Source organism: Theropithecus gelada, chromosome 18 (genome assembly GCF_003255815.1).
Source record: "Theropithecus gelada isolate Dixy chromosome 18, Tgel_1.0, whole genome shotgun sequence".
NCBI classification, from domain to species: Eukaryota; Metazoa; Chordata; class Mammalia; order Primates; family Cercopithecidae; genus Theropithecus; species Theropithecus gelada.
Window position 1 is genome coordinate 51,058,624 of NC_037686.1, and position 21,223 is coordinate 51,079,846.

Below are 21,223 nucleotides of genomic sequence, written 5' to 3' on the forward strand. Positions count from 1 at the left end.
GAACAATCTTCCAGCAAAACTCAGCATCTGATTCTGCTGTCATAATGCCTACAGGACAGGAACCAGGTTATGCCTGCGTATGCCACAATGCTGTGAACGCCGTTAACTTGTAAATTGCTTAGAGTCCTCCTGTCTTCCGGCATACCTGGCACGTGGGTCCACGTGGAATTACAGATGAGATGACGAGACGCACTTGTCTTTTCAATAATTGATTATTTCTGCTTTGTAAGTTTTTCCTGAGAAGTTAGACATTTTCAAGATTAACAATACTCAGCCATCTTAAAGATTTAATTTCAAAAGCAACGAATGATCGAGACTAACCTCTTTAGACTCCTTGATTCCTTTGGTTGCTGTCTATGGAATGGCTCCTGGCTCTCAGGCCTAGGGTGGGAGGTTAAGGAAAAGTCTTGAACTGAATCTCTGTATCTTGTAGGAATGATGTCATTCTTCTTAAAGACCACACAGGCCCAGCAGCTGAGTAATTGGTCACAGGTATCCTGTCTACAACATTAGGAGAGAAAATTGAATTCCAGTGACTTTGTAAAGTCCTATTTAGTCTTTCCTATCAACAGTCTTACTGGACCTGTTCATCGTGACTAAACTGAGTTTCTCATCCTTCCACTTCCTTCTTGTCCTTTTATTTGAAATATAATATCTCAAAGAGGAAAAGCAAGTTTAAACTCCAAAGTTCTTTAAAAAAAAAAAAAAAAAAAAAAGAATTACCTGGCTACTCCATACTTTCATACGCTGACCATACTTCACTGCAGAATTCTTCATCATAACCATGTAAAAACTTGTGTTGTTCCAAAAGCTTAGGCTGTTTTTAAAGGGACTTTGTTTTCACCATCAGCTTCATTCAGTCATTAAAAAAAATAATGCACTAAGTTCCTGTTACCTGCTGGTACTGGTCTTAAGTGGTAGAGAAGGGGTTGCAAAGATGAATAACACACAGTCCCTGTCCTCGAGGAGCTTAAGTCCAGTGGGAAAGTAGCGGGAGATATTTCAAGTATCAGAGGAGTGGATCAGTTGTTACATAGAAACAGAATAGGCAAGGACTGCATCTGCTTGGGAGGTGGTTGGGCACAGGGATGGGCCCTGAGGGAATGGGTCACTTTTTAGATGGTTGACAAACACTGAGTAGGATTGAGGCAGGCAAAGCCCTGGGAAGAGTGATCCTAGGATGTGTGGAGGTGTGTGAATACGTGCAGATGCTGCCACGTTCTGAGAAACGCAGCATTGCTCCAAACAGCTAGTGTGCCGCAGGGGCCAGCATGGCACACAGGCCAAGCCAAAGGGTGTCTGCCAGGTGTGGGGACTCGGGCTCAAGCCACAGGCAGTGGGGAGCTCCCAGGGAATTTCCCAGAGGGGAGGGATGGGATCGAAATCATTCTTTAGAGAGATCCTTTTGGCAGAGCTGTAGAGGATGTCTTGAACCAGGGGGTTTGAGACAATTCCCAGTGATGCCCAGAGAACAGTTCAGAAAAAAAATGAGCTCTCTAGCAAGCAGCTTATCAGGGAGAGAGAGGATTGGTCCAGGGCCACCAGAGTGAATGACACAGCCAGGTTCCTGATGGGGACAGTGAGTGGATTGTGATACTGCACATTGGAATGAAGATAACGTTACCAATTTTGGTGTTGGGTGATGAGAGGTTTGGTTTTGGTAGAGTTGAGCTGAAGTGCTTATGGGAAACCCAGGTGCAGATGTCCAGGATGGAGCATGAACTTCGGGTCTGGTCTGAGGACTTGCGAATCCCCATGAGTCAGGAGTTGTTAATTTATTTTTTGCTTTGATGACAATATCCATTGATACGGTTATAATCCAAGTTGGTGTTTTAAGGCAGTTTTTACTCAGCTGTATTCCGTTTCCTTTATTTGGTTTTCTTTTCTCTTGTTTTCCATCACAATAGCAGCTTTTACTTTCCAAAGTCTTCCATGAAAGGTAAGGGACCCAAAAATGCCTTTTGCTTCCATCAAGATTCTCTCAAACAGTTGAGATTTTTCATGTAAATTTTCTGACAGCATGAAAACAAAAGATTCTGGAATCATCACTTGCTTTGGTAGCTTTTTTTTTTTTCCCTTAGCTTTTCGTCTGCTTTTATTAAAATAATGATAAGGTTTTTAAAAATTCCTGATATGGTCATTAAAACAGAATTCACTAATTATTCTTATCAGCCCACTTACAGTGTATCCAGAAAATAAACAGAATCAATATTCTTCCCCCGCACCCACCCCACCCAGCCCCCGAGACAGGGTCTTGCTCTGTAGATCGGGCTGGAGCATAGTGGCACAATCATAGCTCACTGCAGCCTCCCCCTGCGCTCAAGCGATCCTCCCACCTCAGCCTCCCAAGTAGCTAGGACTACAGGTGTACACCACCACACCTGGCTAATTTCTTTTTTTAACCTTTTGTAGAGATGGGTCCTCACTGTGTTTCCCAGGTTGGGCCTGAACTCCTGGCTTCAAGTGATCCTCCTGCCTCAGCCCCCCAAAGTATTGGGATTACAGGCATGAGCCACTGCTCCTGGCCACCCTTTACTTTTTGAAGACTTTTCTTCTTCTTTTTTTTTTTTTGTTGTTTTTTTTTTGTTTGTTTTTTACTAACCTAGAGATCCAAAAACTCCAGAGAACCTACTCTCCCCAGTCTGCCCCTCCGTACTTTTCATGTGAGTCCACCGCATTCTCCCTCCCTCCACTCCACCCTAGTATACGCACAGGAATCCATAAGGTCTTTTTAGTTATGCACGGTTACAAACCCTGAGTGATATCACCTACACAAGTAATGGTATAGATAGCATTGAACAGTCTTGTTCACATTAACTCACTTGGAAGAAAGCAAACCACCTGTTGCCAACATGACCAAACAGAAACCATGCTCCGTAATCTTCCTCTGCTGCATCTAATTCTCTTTTTTGGACTGCCTCAGCTGCTTTGATTTTTGTGTGCATATGAGTGACGCATGTAATAGAGTATTCATTTGTTCGATGCAGGATTCTTAATTGAAAGCAGTTTTTCAACACCATAAGTAAAGAGAAAAGTATTTGAAATGAGAAGAAGATCCTGTGTTTGTTAGCCTTTTGGGAAGCTAAGACTTTTTAAATGCCTTTTTTCCATTAAGTGAAAATCAAGATCAAGTTATAAATCCTTGAAAGAACAGGGGTTTATAATTCCCATTTTAGCAAGTTGGTTGCCCAAAACAGTATGAATAGCTGGTTTCTCTTTAGTTGTGCATTTTTGATTGAGTGGTTTTAACTAAACAGTATGTGAGAGGGGTTGCCGTATAGAGTATAGTTACCTGCTAACTCTGAAATACTAATTTGTCTTTAGAACACAGGGTGGGGGACTGGACAGCTTTTGAAGAATCCAGAAATACTTCTTTCTAAAGCTTTCTTTACATAGAATAGATATGAACTAATGTTCTGATTTTTTTTTTTTTTTTAACATTTTCAGATAGCAAAATTACTCAGTGGGAAGACCCAAGACTGCAGAACCCAGCTATTACTGGTCCGGTCAGTATTTTCAAATTCTGCCTCTTCAGTATAAGACTTTGGTTACATGTTTACATGTTCTTTGTGTATTACTGATAACAATGGTGTCAAGGGACTGGTGTGATTGAGTAGTTGACTAGAAATGGAGTACTTTGCTGCCATCTCCTTCTTACTGAAGTTTCCAGGTGAGGTACAGCTGCGTGTGCCTTTTCAGACGGATTTCATTATAAAGGAAAAGAAAATAGCTTGATAATGACAGCAGAATTAAACATTTTTTCTTCTCCTTTATGAAAGTGTGGATTATAAGTATAATAAAAATTTCCTCCCTTCCTTTTTCTATGAAGCAAAACCAAGCCCTATCTTCATAGAGTGTTACCATTTCTTTAGGCCAGGAGTAATACATGCATGCCAATAAGTTTAAATCTTTTACAAACTTTCAAAAATCTGTAGAAGTTTTGGTGAGATTGTAGCTAAGTTCAGGAGCTGTTTTGAACTCTGCTGACCCACAATGTTCTCATGGTCCCCTCATACATGCCGGGTAGAAAAAGAATCAATTCTGATGCAGGCGTGATGAGCTCTGAAAACACCGCAGCACACTGTGTTCATAAGGCGATGTGAGAACCCCACTCCCCGGGGCATCAGGAGACACTTGGTATCTCACACCTGTTGACAAGTCTGTAGAATGGGACCACACTCATCAGCAGAGAGCACACCACCAGCTTTTGTCAGTGGCTGTATGAGTGCAGGGAGGTAATTTGGAATTACAGGAGATGTACTGCGATCAGCAGAAGATTGCAAATTTGGGATTCTTAGACTAGAGGAGCAGAAGTAACTGAAGTTTGTTATATCACATGCTGGGCTAAGAGGCCAGTTGGTAGATTTAAAATTCCAATTTCATTGCTTTAATCTGATTCCATTCAAATTATGTTTTGAATTAGTAAGATATGTCCATTTGAAAACTTAAAAGATATTACATTGCAAATGTGCCCTGGTAACTGACTCCCATTAGTTATTTGTTGGATTTGTTCAGTCACTTGGGTACTATTTCCTAGGCAAAGTGCCCAGTAATACCTGGGTAAAAACAGTCAACTTTTTTCTCTATGTGCCTTAAACACTGCCTTACTCTGATGATTCCTTTTGATACATATATTCACAGTCACAGTTGTTTGTTAGAATATTATATTCTCTTCTACATCATTAGAACAAGGTAAATTCAAGAAACTATTCTTTTTAAGTGGCAGAAGACTTTTGACATAACTTTGAAGCCTATTCAAATATTTTTATCACTTATCAATTACCGACCGTTACTCAAACACTGCTAGTCCTTATTAAATCTTACTGAAAATTGCTTAGCATCATAAAGCCAAGTGGATTTGCCCCCAAGAAAGAGCTCTCTGTTTTCTATTAATAGAAGAGCCTTGTTTACTCCTTCGTTTATATTATTATTATTCATTATATTGCTTTCAATAGGAGAATGTGTATTTAAGTAATTATCAACTTAGTGTAGACATTTGGACTTTGCTGTCATTCAGTTCTAAATATTTGGCAGTTTTCATTTGATTTTTCTTCTTGACTTATAAATTATTTAAAATATGCTTTTTAGTTTCTAAGAGTATGGGAGGATTGTGCCTATTCATTTTTTTATTGAGTTTTAATTTTATCGCATTATGGTCAGAGAATATTGTCTATAGAATGTTTATTATTGGAAGTTGAAGCTTGATCATTTTTTGTAAATGTTCTTTTTCTGTTTAAAAAGAACATGTATTGTGTCTCTGGTTGAATATAGAGTTCTTTATGTGTCCGTTAGGTGAAGCCTGTGGTGTTCAAATTATCTACATTCTCTTTGCTGTTTTGCTGTTGGATCTAATCAGGATAGTTGTGTGGGTCTCCGTGGTGATTGTTGCTCTGTTGATGTTGTCTGAGATGTATGTAACTACATTCTCTTTCTCTCTTTGTTCGTATTTGCTTAGCGTATCTTTTCTCTCGCGTGATATTTTATCTTCTTTCTTGCCTTTTATTCAATTGATAGAGTACTCTCTATTTTATTTTCTCTATGTGCTTGCAGGCTGTACTTTCTATTTCTATTCTTTTAGCTCTCACATTAAACTTTTTAACCAACATACTTGACTTAGGGTTAAAATGAATCACTGTCTACTCTCCTTGCCATCAGGACCTCAGGGAACTTGAATGTCATTCTTCCCACTCCCATTTGCCACGTCATTGTTGGGTGGAATATTACAACTACCTTGTCTTTAAACTTTCCTAATAGGCACATAGTCATTAATATATTTTATTTTTTTTCTCCCTACTGTCCATACTGATTTAATTTTACCAAATGTAAACAAACTTCTTTGCCCACCATTGGTTCTCCCACCATGGTTCGTCCATCCATTTTTTTTCTGGGGTGAGTTTTGATCTTAGTGAAGTCTAGTACAGTTTACAGTTCTTCGTGTGTGGTCTGCGGACCAGAGTATCAGTATTGCCTGACAGCTTGTTAGAAATGCAAGTTTTCAGTTCCTACCCCAGACCTCTGGGGGTGGGACAGCAGTCTTTGTTTTAACAGCTCTCCCTGGGATTCCGGTGCCCCCTCAGGTTTGAGCACTTCTGCCCAGCAGCACTGCCAGTGACAGTCTGAGAGTGGTAATGCCTCTTAGTCTTTGACTCAGAAGGTCTCGTTTGACCTCTCTATTGAAAGTTCAGCTGATGATAGAAATCTTGGTTAAATTATTTTCCTTCGGTGCTTTGGAGATTCCCCTGCATGTCTTCTGGCCTCCATAAGTGATGATAACAGGTTTGCTGTCAATCTCATTGTCATTTCTGTGTAGGTAAATGGCTCTGTTCTCTGGTGATTTTGAATTTTTATTTGTGTCTTAGATGTTTTACAATCTCACTATCATCATGTACCTATGTGTGGAGTCCTCTTAATTTATCTTGCTTTGGACTCAGGCTTCTTCAATATGGGGATTGTGTCTTTCCTCTGTTCTGGAAAATTCTCACCTATTATTTCTTCACATATTGCATTTTTCCAATTCTCTGTCAGTATCTGTTTCTGTAACTCCTGTTGGACATTTACTTCTCTTTCACATTGTCTGTTTTATCTCTGTTGTGTTTTCTGTCTCTCTCTCTCACTGCTGTATTGTGAGTTATTACTTAGCTCTTCCAGTTAATTCTTTAAGCTTTTTTGTAATCTGTTTATCAGTTCATTGTATTTATTATTTCAGTGACTAAATTTAATCGCTCAAAGTTTTATTTGGTCGTTTAAAATTTGCTTTTGTCTTCATAGTTAATCTGTCCTGTTCTCTTTATTTATTTTTTGATGCTTTCATCTCTTTGTTATTTTTAAGATATTTGTTTCTTAGCCTCTTTCAGATTATTCTATTATCTCTGATCCTAGGAGCATTAAATCTCCCACTACGTCTGTAGACTCTCCTTAAGAGTGTAGATTATTGCCTAGTTCAGTTTATAATTTGTGTGTGTGTGTGTGTGTGTGTGTGTGTGTATACATGCATGCAAGAGGGAGAGAGAGAGTGTGAGCAAGCTCATTTTTTTTTCCTATGAGGCTTTTGTAAGTCCTGACCTGTATTTACTGTTAACTTCTTAGCTTGGGTTCATGCACCCCCAGTCAGTATAACTGTGGACCTCATACCCACTTTGGCACAGGCTTGGAGTATGGATTTATTACAGGTCTGTTTCTTTTTGTTTTTCTCCCATTTATGGTCCTGGACAGAAGGTAAGCTTCCTTGCAACTTCCCTGGTCCGGTGGGTAGAGTTTTATTGTCCCCTTTCCAGATGTTAGGTTTTAAACAATGACTGTTCTTTTCTCCGTCATGTAGACCAAAGGCCAAGTTCTGTGTCCCCACGGGAGATTAAAACCAAAGATTAAAATCAGTGCCCACTGATTTCTCTAATTGTGAATCTTTCTGGTTACCTAGTATCTAGAGTTTCTCTTCCCACGTTTTAAAAATATCAGTGCTAAGTAGGCCTAGCATTTCTACATGCTTTTAGGGAAAGGGGACCCTTTCTGTGGCAGCTCAGTGTTCAGCATTCCTGTAAGTTAGCATGCTCTGTGTATAACAAGTATCACTAGTAATAGCATTTAGTAAGTGCTGTTGGCGCATGTTGCTGTCATGAACACTATCTCATGTTGTGTAACACCTTCATTTTTCCAGTAACTTTATAATCAGCTGATTTGAAACTCGCAGCCGTCCCCTCAGGTAGGCAGGGCAAATGTTGTTATTTCCAATTTGTCAGAAGCTCGGAAAGCTGATTCTGTTGCTGACAGTCCTTGCAAGGGTCGGAATCAGGACCAGAGCCCCAGATGCACTGGTGTCACTGATGTCCCCACACCGGGCACGAACCCTTCTGTGCAAGGAGCTCCAGTGTCACCTGGACAGTGATGATGTGAAAACATTTAGAACCAACTTACACAATAAGGCAGATTTTCATTCTGTACCCAAAACACGAACACAGATTTAATGCAGAGCAAAAGGGCTTTAATCAACAGACATGTTCATTTTTCACATAGACCTATTTTACAAGCTAAATTGTAAGCCAGAAAATGACATTCCAGATTTTCAAGTGAGAACAAATGATTTGGTCCACTTAAAAAAAAAAAAAAAGGTACATGTAATCTCTTCAGAAGCTGCGCTGGGAGGATGTTTGTCCTGGTACATTTTTAGAAACTTTTCAGGAAGAGAATGTAAAAACTTGCTCTTCTTATTCTATCATGAGAACTACCTCTGGAGAGGAAAGATAATGAGTACAGGAGGAAGACAGTGATTTTTCAGCTTTCACACATCATTCCCCAGAAGGAGAAAGGCCTGAAATACCTCGACATTTCCACCCACACCTCCTCAGCCCCTGCCAGGAGACAGAGTAGGCGAGGGAATGGGCATCACAGGCCGAGGGCCACATGTTGAAATCTGCTCCTTGGGGAAGCTGTCATTTAAGACAGTCGAACTTGCATACATAGTGATGACTGTTTAAGCTTTTTTTCCAGCATTTTCAGGAGTAGGGGGAACTGTGATGTAACCATGATGTTTGGAGAACCCTCATGAAAACAGGAACAAACAAAAAATAATTGCTGGGAATTACAGACTTTCAGAAATAGAAGAGCCGAGTCACGTTTGTTCAGCCAGTCAAATCCTTCCCCTTAACAGTGAAGACACTGCTTAGTAGAGAGAGTGTGTTGCAGAGCCAGCTGATGAGATCTACCCAAGAGTTCAGGCGTTCTAACGCTGGCAGGGGCAATGGAAGGAGGTCACTTTTTTATGGGGTCTTTTTTTTTTCCCTCATGGCACTACCACGGTTTATTCATTGATTTCCAATTACCTGTTGCTCTCAGCAGCTTATGAGCTCCAGGAGGGAACTGGGAAAGCTACCTTTGCTTTATGTACTGTTATTTTTCTGGCACCTAAAATGCCTTGCACAGAGTAGGTGCTCAAGAAGTATCGGTTGAATGGATCAGAATGAACACCAGAAAGTGGGAAATAAACTAGAGAGGAAGTGGTAGTTTGTGACACGATGTACTGTTGGTAGAGCAGAAAACGTGATCTCTTTATTGGCTTATGTTGGAACATTGTATTCTTTTTCTTATTTCGGTGGTTGTCCAGTTATTAACAAATTTATACCTTGCCTAGACTCAGAATTGCTATGTGATTTCATCAGACTCAACACTGCCTAAAATAAATAGCATGTGAGGTCAAATCTGTTGTTCAGTGGAAAATCAAAGAAGACTGGCTTAAAAACTAAGAAAAGACCATAGGCAGTATAAATTGTCTATGGGTTGCTCCTAAGCTATATAAAGATGATGTATTTATTGCTCTTGAATTACAGAGCGAAACACTGACATGTTCATTTTCTGGAAGAGTGGTTGTTTGTGTTGTTTCGGGTTAGTTTTTTATATAAACATGTCTTAAAACTATAAAGAAGGGAAGTTCATGTCCTTCATTTCTTCTCTTTCTGGTCAAGATAAGTATGGTAAAAGTGTAAGGTTTGGAGTCTGGAGATATCAGACTAAGCATCAGTATATTTTGTTAACTTAGGCCAAAATGATAACAGCAGAAGTATTCTCTGCTGAAATTCATACTAGTGTCTAAAAAGCAATGAGTTGTTTTCGAGGCTGTCATAGTTAATATCTCTATATATACAAAAACCAGTCCTTTTAGCTTCATAAAAATATCGTTAAGCTTTTTCAGTAGCCAAAAGTCAGGGCTCTGACTCTTAAGATACTATAAGCCACTTTACAACATAGGAAATAAAGATTATTTAAATGACTACATTAAGATGTTACTCCTTTGCCTGAAGAGAAATCACAACTTTTGAATGAGCATAGTTAATTCCTGAGCCCTCAACTGTGGTACCATCACTCTGTTTCATAGATAAAGCATTTGAGGTTTAAGAAATCCTTGCCCAAGACCACTAAATATTAAGGGACAAACCTTCTGACTCCTAAATTGAGGATTTTTTGAGAATGCCATCTGCCTGATTTTATACTTCCCTTTCTGCTCATTGTACTTCCCCACAAAAATTTGTTAAATCATAATTAGACTTTTCCAAATGCCAGCATAGGTCATTCTGGGATTGTATGTTAAAAGTATCTAGCCAATAACTGTTACCTAAACCACAGCAAAAAAGAAAAACAGAAGCACCCTGACTCACATTCTGACAAAAGTCACTTGGAAACCATGTTTAGTTTGTGTAGCATATCCCTAAATGGTTTCCCAAATGCAGTATAGCTGTTTTCAGGGGTGAAAGCCACACTCAAAGCTGATTAGTCCTCATCAGTTCTAGGACTTTCCCCTGTGCTGTGTAGACATGATCTAATTTTTCCAGGGATAATCTGAGAAGTGAGAATTTACGGTTTATGATTCATGAAATTCTCTTGAATGTTGCCTAAGTATACATAAAATTTCAAGTGTATTGTTTGCATTATCTATCTTCATAAATTTATCTTCCAGGCTGTTCCTTACTCCAGAGAATTTAAGCAGAAATATGACTACTTCAGGAAGAAATTAAAGAAACCTGTGAGTAATCACGCCTTCCAAAAATGCTTTGTGTTAGTCATTTGTAAGTTACCACAGTTACTTCAGTGAGAACAACTTGGTTGTTACTTCTAGATGAATGCTAAAAATATTACCTTCCTTTTCTCACTGCACTTTGATCCTCCTGGTTCTGAAATCTGAATTTTCTTTTTAACAGAAATGGTAAGTGAAGATTAACTCAGTATTACATATCAAATCACCTGAAGGGTAATTCCGTATGTAATACATAAAAAGACAGGAACGATTTTTATGGGATATGAGATAATTCAGAACCCTAGTCGCAAAATCTGGGGAAACCCATTCAGTTATGCACAGTTATCATATTTAATAAACCTGGATCCCAGTTAGAAAAATGTTCAGGTCCTTCCTTGCAAATGCAAAAGCTTAGTTTCAGCTACAATATTTATAATATAAAGTTATATTTAATTATAATAATTGGCAGTACTAGGTCCAAATGTAATTTTCTGCTTATAATTATCCCTGGCAGTTTCAAACCTAGAAACTCTAAAAATTTTTATGGGCAGTGTTTTAAATTATAACATTAGATTTTCTAATGACACACCACCCCCAAATTGTTCAACATTGCATCTTCTGTTTTACTTTCCAATTCCTCCTTAGCAGTTTTCTCTTTGGTTTTCTCCATCACTATGGTTACACCTCTAGGGAGGGGAGAGAATCAGCTGCAGCTCAGACCCCCTCCGGTGGCCTGGGCTCTGTTGCCATTTCTCCCTGCCTCCTCCCCTCAGCTGGTTCCTCCTGCCCAGGACATCTCTGGATGGGGCACAATCTCTGATATCATTTAGGAGTTTTGGTCTCTGTTCCAAAGTCCTGATTCAAGAGCTCATGGATAACTACTATTGAAATGATTATTTGCCTTCAAAACTCAGATGAATACTAAAAATTCCACAATTTTCTTTGTGAGTCACGTCCCCTGGTAATGATAATGACTTTGTGGTCATCACCCAGGCTCTCTGACTCTCACATAGCAGTGTCTGCTACCCGGAAACCATCTTTGCAGATTCATTCTTACAGCCAGACCAAGCCTGGATTGCCTCTTTGCAGGAGGCAGCTGCCACAGCCTTGGTCAAGTGTTTTGTTATTTTCACATCAGCGAACCATGCTTTGGGCTGCTTTCCCCACACTTGGCATTATCAGGGTCCCGCTCCCCATGGCTGCAAAATGGACTTGAGGCACCGTGGATTATATCTACCACCTCGCGGCCCTGCCAGAGTTGAGCATGGCCCCAGCCTGGCCAGGTGGGGATTATTACAGGTTTTGATTACCTGGGCTAAAGTCTCTTGAGAGAAGCAACAGATACAGTTGACTGCCTTTCAGTTGCCATATGCTGGAGGAGTGCCCACAGTTGTTTATTAAAGGGGGTGAGGAGGCTGTTCTTCGCAGCAGAGTTTCTGACTTTCCTGAGCATCACTAGTGGATGCTGTGTGTCCATCGTGACACAGCGAGGCTTTCTGTCTGCAAGGGAAAACCCCTGAAGGAGAGACTCTCAATTGGAACCATTTGTCACTGCTCGTTTCTTTGAGGACTGCCAACTTTCCTACCCTTGGTTGTTGTTTTTATTAGAAAACAAAGCGTGTATTTACTGTATGTGTTTTCTTTTGTCTTTTGTGTAGGCTGATATCCCCAATAGGTTTGAAATGAAACTTCACAGAAATAACATATTTGAAGAGTCCTATCGGAGAATTATGTCCGTGAAAAGACCAGATGTCCTAAAAGCTAGACTGTGGATTGAGTTTGAATCAGAGAAAGGTCTTGACTACGGGGGTGTGGCCAGAGAATGGTTCTTCTTACTGTCCAAAGAGATGTTCAACCCCTACTATGGCCTCTTTGAGTACTCTGCCACGTAAGTATATGGCCACACCCAGAGTGTGTCCCCCACTGAGACAGTTGTATGAATTTAAACAGAATGAAAGAATAAGCAGCTCACCAGTTCAAGATGCAGTAAGTCTGTTGAGTTTATTCTCTCCTCACCCCACAGCCCCTTGCAAGTCTAGAACAGGTTCTGACTCTACCTGGTGAAATAGTGTACTCTGTGAACATCTAACATTAATTTTTTTTTCTTATCTAATGGGTTCATGGAGTTGAAATTGAAAACGTGGATAATTGTGGTAAGGAATAGGAGGCGATTTTCATTTGCAGTGTTCAAAAGGAGGACTTGTCAGTGTTAGAATTCAAAAGCAAAAAGGTGTTTTTTGAACAAGAGTCGTTTCCGAGGTCTCTGTGTAAAGGCAAATTGTAAGGACTTTGAGGACCTAGGACCATGCCCTGCTCCTGTAAGGAAAGAATCAGGTTTCCCCTTGCATTAGGATTTCATCATTGCCAGGCTTGGAAACTGAGGCAGACTAAATTGCTTTCTGAGCAACCAAAGATCGGCTACTTCCAGGCCAGCCATTCCTTCTTCTGAATCCTCCAAGGGTTAGGCTGGACCCAAGCCCTCAGTAGAATAGTCATTGACCTTGCTGAAGGGTATTTATCATCACTTTAACCCTGGGCCCTAAGGGGACGTGGGTTCTCCCACATCTCCCACGTGGTACCAATCTCCTGGGGGCTCATTTGGATGGCAACCTCAGTGCATTCTTCTCAGTTGCTCTAGCCAAGAATTGCCCAATTGGTCTGTTGTTATTATTACTGAGTCCCATGAGAAAGCCCACTATGTACAATTTATCCAACTACTGAAGGTGGAGGGCAGGGTGGGGAGAGACAAGATCTTTACCTCTCCTCCACATTTTCAAAGATACCCCCCTGAAGGAAACTGTCTGTGACCCCAGTTTGAAAACCACTGATCCGCATAATTGTGAACCAAGCAAGGTCATTTGGACAAATCTAAACACTTGCAGGTTTGCATCATTGAGAGAGCCATATCCTGTTCCTAATCCCCTTGAGGCCTTTTCAGAGCAGAGTAGTGGTCAGAAGACAGACCAAGGGTTGGGCCCATAGCAGACATCTTATGGCCAAGCCAAAAGCCTCTGGAAGGAATTAACCTTCCTTTATCACAGACACGACCTAAAGTACCCACATCATTGGGAATGCCTGCACAGCCCCTTTATTATGTGGAGTTTCTTATCTCCCCAAGATATTTGGCTGAACCATATGAAATAGACACTTTGTGGATCAGAAACAGTCAAACATCAGCAGTTTCTTATGGTTTAATTGACTTTAGAGTACACATGCATCAGCTTCCATGGTGGGTCATGGTTGAGCATGTGATAAGTCAGGTCCTCTAGCCCACACCTTTTCCCACTAGGTACAGAATGCTCGCAAGGACACTGTAGAAATTGAGTGACAGGTGGCAAAGAAATATGCAAAATCTTGCATTTGAAAGTGTGATTGGTCTTTTCTTCTCTTTCTCCTCAAAAGGGACAACTACACTCTTCAGATCAACCCAAATTCAGGCCTCTGTAATGAAGATCATTTGTCCTACTTCACTTTTATTGGAAGAGTTGCTGGTCTGGCCGTATTTCATGGAAAGCTCTTAGATGGTAAGTCTTGAAGTAATAAAAATAGGTCAGTGCTGCTTGTGGTTTGCTGGTAGGTGTCTTATCTTTTGCATCATGAGTTTTTAAACAAAAGCTTCACTGGTTTACTCATAAAGTATTTTTATGTTTTGCCCATAATGGATGTGCTTTTCTCTGGTAGCTTATTTTGGGCACTGAAGACATAATGTCTACACACAGTTAAAAACAAAAGTTTTTTTTTTTAACTTCATTGTAAAGCACAGAACATTATGTATTTATACATTTGTATGTTTTCTGGAATAACTTTACTGAAAGCAAGATTTGATAACAGATGGAAAAACTAATTGAAAAGTTAATTAAAGTGATCTCATCCATCTAATATTGTGTGATTATTGCATTTGTCCCCAAATTATTTTTTTAATTTGAAGGGACTAAATAATTTCAAAATAATGTTACCACTCAGCTAAGACATTAACCCTGAAACAAATAACACAAAATAATTTCATTCTTATTTAAAGCATGTAAATCATGGAAGAATTTCAAGGTACCTTGAAAGTTAGAAGTCAAACCCTCTACCTGGCATTATCTATAGGCTTGGAGACTTCTAAAAGATCTGGCCAATTCAAAATAGCGTCCTTAAGAAAACACTACGGAAATCATCATTAAGGAAAAAGCATCAGAAATATTTTTTAAGAGCTTGGAGGTAGAGCGGTTGAGGATGGGAAGAGGGAGAGTAGAATTTGAGATTAACATTGCAATAACTTACAAGAAAGATATTTCCAAGGGAACTGTGTTCATTGCATTTATGGAGCCCTAGCTATTCTAATAAATAATTTGTATACCCTTTGTACTTTTCCCATGAATATGTTTTTACTGTTAATTGGTAGCTGATATTGATGCTCTGATTGTAATGCTTTATTTGGTGGGAGGGTGACAGTAAACACTTTTTTTCCTCTAGAAGGAAACTAAACCACATACTCTTTCCATGTATGTATAGTGTGAATATATTTTAATTTCCAGCTTTGTAGTCTTGCCACAGATTATTTCAGCCTGCTCAAATTCACTCCAACTTTCTCAAAAGGTCAGTTTAGTCACCATATGCAAGTGAGAAGATGCTGTTAGTTGCTACAGCGTCTTTAATACTCTGTATAACAGGGGGTATTAGAGAAGCACAAGATATGATCCTGACCTTAGTCAGCTTATATTTTAGTGGGGGGAAAAGAGATGAGAACAAAACCAGAAGAATCACAGTGATAGTGTCCGAGCAGAAGGGAACACATTGAGTCCTCAGAAGAGAAAGTGACTTGGCCGGCGGCTCGGGGAATCTTTCCCAGGAAGAGCTACACCTCGGAGGTGGGGTAGCATTTGAGCATTCAGAGGCTGGGATCATTTCAGATGAGTGAGGACTGGCCCAGAGTCAAGGCTCTGTGGAAGGAGATGGGCAGAAGCAAGAACCAGGGTCTCTAGGAGCTGGCTAAAGTGATCCCCATGAGAATGATCACGATATAAACCTGGAATTGCACATTTAAGAGTCCACGTGCACATAGATGGGCCTAGTCAGCAGTGTCTTCAAATTTCCCACAGATGGGAATGTCCGTGTCGGCAGGGCTCATTCTGCACATCTGTCCACTGCGCCCCCTGGTCGGCTTCATGCTTTTACTTCCCCAGACACTGGAGTCTATTGGAGCCTTTATGGGGCCACGCTGAGCCGGGGAGAGTTGGCCTGTGCTGCAGAGGGTTGGTGCCTGGTGGGCGGATAAAGGAGCAGAAGCAGGAGCCTCGGGTGCCAGGTCTGGTGTGGTCAGGGCCCCCTTTGAGGAGGCGTGTGATGCCTTTAGATCAGGTCAAATGGAGGCCCCTGCAGGACGCCTGCATGGGGGGAGGTCGACCTCGCTGCTGTTGCCTCCCTGAGGCCTCTGCCGTCCCTCCCCGGGAGGTTACACAGGCCCTCTCCGTGGCCTCCCCCATTTCCAACCTGTCCCCTTCCTGTGCTTTCTCCCCATCGCTGCCCGAGCAATGATAACAAAAGACAGATGGAATTTCACCTGGTCTTTCATTGACTCACCACTGCCCTCAGAGACTCTCCAGCACCCCGTGTGGGCTGTGCACTGCCGGCCCCTCCTCTGGCCTGTCTACCTGCCCTGGCAAACTGCTGCCTGTCTACCTGCCCTGGCAAACTGCTGCCTGTCTACCTGCCCTGGCAAACTGCACAAGCCAGGCTTGTGGCTCTGCTTAGTGTACCCTTTTCTTCCCCAGTTCCTATGCCTGATTTGCACTGTGGACTCTGCTTGACCTTGAAGCTCATCTGTCACCGTCCAGAGGCCTTTCTGGCCCCACTCTGCTGCGCCATCTCTCTCAGCGCAGCCGCCCTCCTCTTGCCACTCTCTCCCCCGATCTCGCCGCCTCACTTGTGCAGTACTGCAGAAGGCCGTTGGTTACTCCATCCTGGTTTCTCATTTACATTGAAAGCAAGTTCATCTTTTCTTTCGTGCTCTGATAACGTAGCAGTATCAAAGACCTGAAATTAAACCCAGTGTTTACTGTATTTTAGGTTTCTTCATTAGACCATTTTACAAGATGATGTTGGGAAAGCAGATAACCCTGAATGACATGGAATCTGTGGTGAGTAAATGCAGGTCACACACTGGCCATCAGCAGGCACTTGTGTCTTATGGGAAGGTATTGGAGAGCCATGTTTGTAGTCTCAGCCACTTCTATGGGTGTTGCATTCCATGTGAACAACAGGAGACATTTAATTGCTTGAAAAGTTCATTGATCTGTCTAATTCTTGTAATAAGTAAATATTATTGTTCACATTTCCTGGGACCATGGTACCTAGGGTGGATACATCTAAATCCCAGTTGCCTCTGCTTACCCAGCACAGGACTCGTGTGAACTTACTAAATCCAAGAGACAGCTGAAGATCTATGGTAGCCTGTGTTTCCCATAAAAACTGCTGCTTCTGAATGTTTAGAGCTTCATCCGCTGTCCCTCTGTTTCCTGACCTCATAAAAATGGCAGAGGCAAAGGTCAAAACAATAGGAAGAATATCAGGCAGACATCCTAGACATGGATGAGTGACGCCACAGCTAAGTGAACACTTGAGACGTTCTCCAAGTAGCGATTTGGGTTTTCATGTTGCATTTAACATTAATTTTACCTAGACCATTTTAGAGTTGGAAGGATTTTTTTTTTTTTTTTTTTTTTTTTTTTTGAGACGAAGTCTTGCTCTGTCACCCAGGCTGGAGTACAATGGTGCGATCTTGGCTCACTGCAACCTCTGCCTCCCGGGTTCAAGCGATTCCCCTGCCTCAGCCCCTCAAGTAGCTGGGATTACAGGCACACGCCACCATGCCCGGCTAATTTTTTTTTTATTTTTTGTACTTTAGTAGAGACAAGGTTTCACCATGTTGGCCAGGATGGTCTCGATCTCCTGACCTCGTGATCCTCCTGCCTCATTCTCCCAAAGTGCTGGGTTACAGGCATGAGCCACCACACCCGGCCAGGATTTTCTATAAAACAAAAATTGATGTTCTTATAATATACTTCCGCTTCTCTTTTTCTTTTAATGTACCTATACCCCACATCTACCTCCAGAGTGTATGCGTGTTTGCCCACACACCAGCACACACACGGGCCACTGGGAAGCGTGTTTGTCCATTTGGGGCATTTGCAGCTCATTCGTGTTTGCTCACTTGAGTTAAAAAGCCCCTGCATGACGTCACCTGGCTGTGATACCAACTGTATCTTGGGCACGGTTGGGTAGATGAGCAGTGTCCTCGGCCCTGACCAGTGCTGACTCAGTGTTTCTGTTCCTCCTCGTATGAAAGGAGAGGAAGAGGCCAGCAGTGCCCTTGAATCCGCTGCTGGTTTGCCAGTCATGGTGGGTTGGGTGCACACCTGTGATTCCAGTCTCCACTTTCACCTTGTATTTGTGCTTTCTGCTGCTTCATCATACAGTGATGAAGAGCATAGCATACATCATACATCATAAAGAGCATAGCAGTTTCTCTTAATGTCTAACTTTATACCACATGCTGACAGTTAGTGCCTAAAATACAGTGCATGTATTATTTTTACCCTCTTCACAGCCCGTCGTGTCCCCAGCAGGAGAGACTGTGGAGGGACCAGGGACAGGCACGTAGGCCTGTGACTGCTCCTCTGGATTCTGAAACCAGAGCGGCCACCCTTTTTGCTGACATTAACCTGGAGAGTGATCAAAGCGCAGGAAAGGGGATAACTTAAAACTATTGGTGTTTCTTAGTTGGAACATTATTTTACTTATTTATTTTTTTGGAGATAGAATCTTATTCTGTTTGCCAGGCTGGAGTGCAGTGGCACAACCATAGTTCATTGCAGCCTCCATCTCCTGGCACAAGCAATCCTCCTGTCTCAGCCTCCCAAGTAGCTAGGACCACAGGCACACACCACCATCCCTAGCTAATTTTTTATTTTTTTGTAGACATGGCGTCTTGCTATGTTGCTTAGGCTGGTCTTGAACTCCAAGCCTCAAGCCCTCCTCCTGCCTCAGCCTCCCAAAGCCAAGGATTACAGGATTATAGGCATGAGCCACTAAGCCCAGCCTAGAACATTCTTTATCCTTCCTATTTTCCTCAGATATTTTCACTCTTTTTAAAAACTTTATTTATTTTTTATAAAGACAAAGTCTCACTATGTTGCCCAGACTGGTCTCTTTAACTCCTGGACTCAAGTGATCCTCCCACCTTGGCCTCCCAAAGTGCTGGAATTACAGCCATGGTATTTTCACTCTAAAATGATAGAAAGTATATTGACCAGCCTGGCCAACGTGGCCAAACCCCCATCTCTACTAAAAATACAAAAATTAACCAGGTATGGTGGCACATGCCCGTAATCCTAGCTACTCAGGAGGCTAAGGCGGGAGAATCACTGGAACCCAGGAGGCAAGGGTTGCAGTGAGCCAAGGTCACGCCATTGCACTCCAGCCTGGGTGACAAGAGCGAAACTCCATCTCAAAAAAAAAAAAAAGAAAGGAAAAAAGAAAGTACACTGATGTCTGTATGTTAAATTTTGTAGACCAGTACAGCAGCTCCATGCATCATCCAGAGTAGATACCTTCCACCGTGCATCACCAAGGACAAGATTTAACTGCAAGCCCATTACAACTAAAGCAGTTTGTTTATATTTCAAATTAAAGAGGAAGGTTTGGTTTAGGTGGAGCAGGAAACATTGCATTAGTAACATATTTCTTGAGCATCCTGCACAGAATTACATTAGAATGTAATTATTTAAAGAAGTCAAAGAAGTTTGTATTTCGGGGAAAAAAATGCTGAATTTTCACTCCTGTGTCATTCTGTAGGATAGTGAATATTACAACTCTTTGAAATGGATCCTGGAGAATGACCCTACTGAGCTGGACCTCATGTTCTGCATAGATGAAGAAAACTTTGGACAGGTACGTGTGGGTAACCCTGGGAACTCTTCTTTAGCTTTCAGGGGGCACTTTCTTCTTGACAGGTTGTAACACAACTTTGCTGGACAATCGGAAACAACCAGCAGGAGCTGCAGGTGTTGATTTTCATCTCATTGCAGCAGCACCTTCTTGTCATGCCAGGAAGCCACCCTCCAATCACAACCATTTCTCTCTTCCAGCAAAGTTACAGAAATTCCAAGAGGCCTTGGGGACCTGAGCCGGCACCTCTTCTAATCCAAAGCAAATGTGAATGTTTCATTTGTACCTCGGTTTTAGAATTTAGGTACTTAAAAAAATAGTGCGATTGTTGACTTAGCAATGTAAATACATGACCAGGAGTGGATGATGTTGGAAGGGCCATTGGTTTTTCTCTCTGGTTTATGGTTCTGTTGTCATGGCGACATTTGTCTTGTGGGGCTTAGCATGGCATGCTCAGGTTTTTCTACCATTCCATCTGCTTTGCCCCCACGCTGTTACTCAGGCTGGATTAATCCTCAAAGTCAATTTCAGACTGGTCAGCAGGGATTTGGATGGGCCACTAAAAGTGGATTTCAAAGATAAAGTTGCCTGCTTGGAATTCTCATCATCCTAAGGATCTATACGATGCATCTATCTCAAATCTGAAGCCTTTGCTTCGTCTGCCACTCAGTAATAATGGTGCAGCTTGGGAGGTGTTCTCAGGATATTCTCCGACCCTGGTACCTGTCCTTCCACAAAAGCCCCGAGGTATTTCCCATCTCTCAGACTAAATCTCCATGGCTATGAAATTAATTAGACCATAGAACTAATTGTGATGGTTGCCCTCTGAAAAATGAAATAGACATGTTCTTTATTGCTAGATGTCAAAGATTGCTAGAGAATCTTTGAGAGAAGTAGCTGATGCCACTAGATATAAAGGATTTAATGACTGAGGGTAAAAATTGTTGGATAAGAAAATAATCACATGAATATCACAATCACTTGTTATTCCCATGTCCTGTGTTTGAGCCAGGAAACTTCAGTCTCTAGTGTGAGTCCTGGCATGGGTGGAACTTGGGGAGTCCATAGTGCCCCTCAGTGGCTGGGCGAGGCTCAGAGGAGGACTTCAGGCACCAGAGGCAAGAGACCTTGTGGCTTAATGTAAATGATCAAGTCCTTTAAAAATCTCCTTTTGTCCCGCCTCCCCTTCCATCCCCCGTGTTGTGCTTTATGCCTAAGAATCGTTACAGACAGACGGACACTGTTCTCCTGCACGGGGACCTTGTGATGGAGCAGGGAGGGGTCTTTTCAGCTGCTGCCCCTCTGGGTCTCCAGCAGCCTCCCCAGGACCAAGAACACTGGGTGTCTCCAGCCCTGTCTGCCTCCTTCCTCTGCTGCCTTTGACATGAATGGCTCACTCCCCCCAGAGACGCCTGCAAGGCACAGTGCCTTTCACTCGGGGCTCTCACCCCTCCCCGCTGGTCTGTAGTCCCCTGGAAGTGCATGGTCCTCTGCTGGCCCTGTGGATGCAGGTGTCACCCTGCCAGCTGTCCTGCACCCGCTGTTTTTTTGTCTTACCCTTGCCATCTGGATGTCCTCATCCTGCCCTTGGCTCCAGCTGCTTCCGTCTCCGTTCACCACCAGCCTCTTATCTCAGGCCAACATCTGCCTTCCAGCCTCCAGAATTCCCTGTCTAACGGCCTCCTCATCTGCTTCTCCTGAGAGGCTCACAGGTCCCAGTGCTAAAGCCACTTTTTCCTCCCCAGCCCCCACATCGGTTATGGTCTCATCAGTGCCACCACTGTCGCCTCC

General features: G+C 42.1%; 1 protein-coding gene across 13 annotated transcripts in view; it reads left to right on the forward strand.

The window, feature by feature from the left end:
* NEDD4L (neural precursor cell expressed, developmentally down-regulated 4-like, E3 ubiquitin protein ligase) overlaps window positions 1–21,223 on the forward strand; it is a 366,704-nt gene that overhangs the window by 318,217 nt on the left and 27,264 nt on the right. For 12 of the 13 annotated variants that reach the window (XM_025364982.1, XM_025364987.1, XM_025364984.1 and 9 more), the window contains 6 exons: window positions 3,448–3,506; window positions 10,445–10,510; window positions 12,160–12,389; window positions 13,904–14,025; window positions 16,553–16,623; window positions 19,340–19,435. In XM_025364982.1, the coding sequence (XP_025220767.1) occupies window positions 3,448–3,506; window positions 10,445–10,510; window positions 12,160–12,389; window positions 13,904–14,025; window positions 16,553–16,623; window positions 19,340–19,435 (644 nt within the window). Of the gene's footprint in view, window positions 1–3,447; window positions 3,507–6,151; window positions 6,155–10,444; window positions 10,511–12,159; window positions 12,390–13,903; window positions 14,026–16,552; window positions 16,624–19,339; window positions 19,436–21,223 lie in introns of all 13 variants that reach the window. The other variant, XM_025364991.1, reaches the window with a different exon arrangement.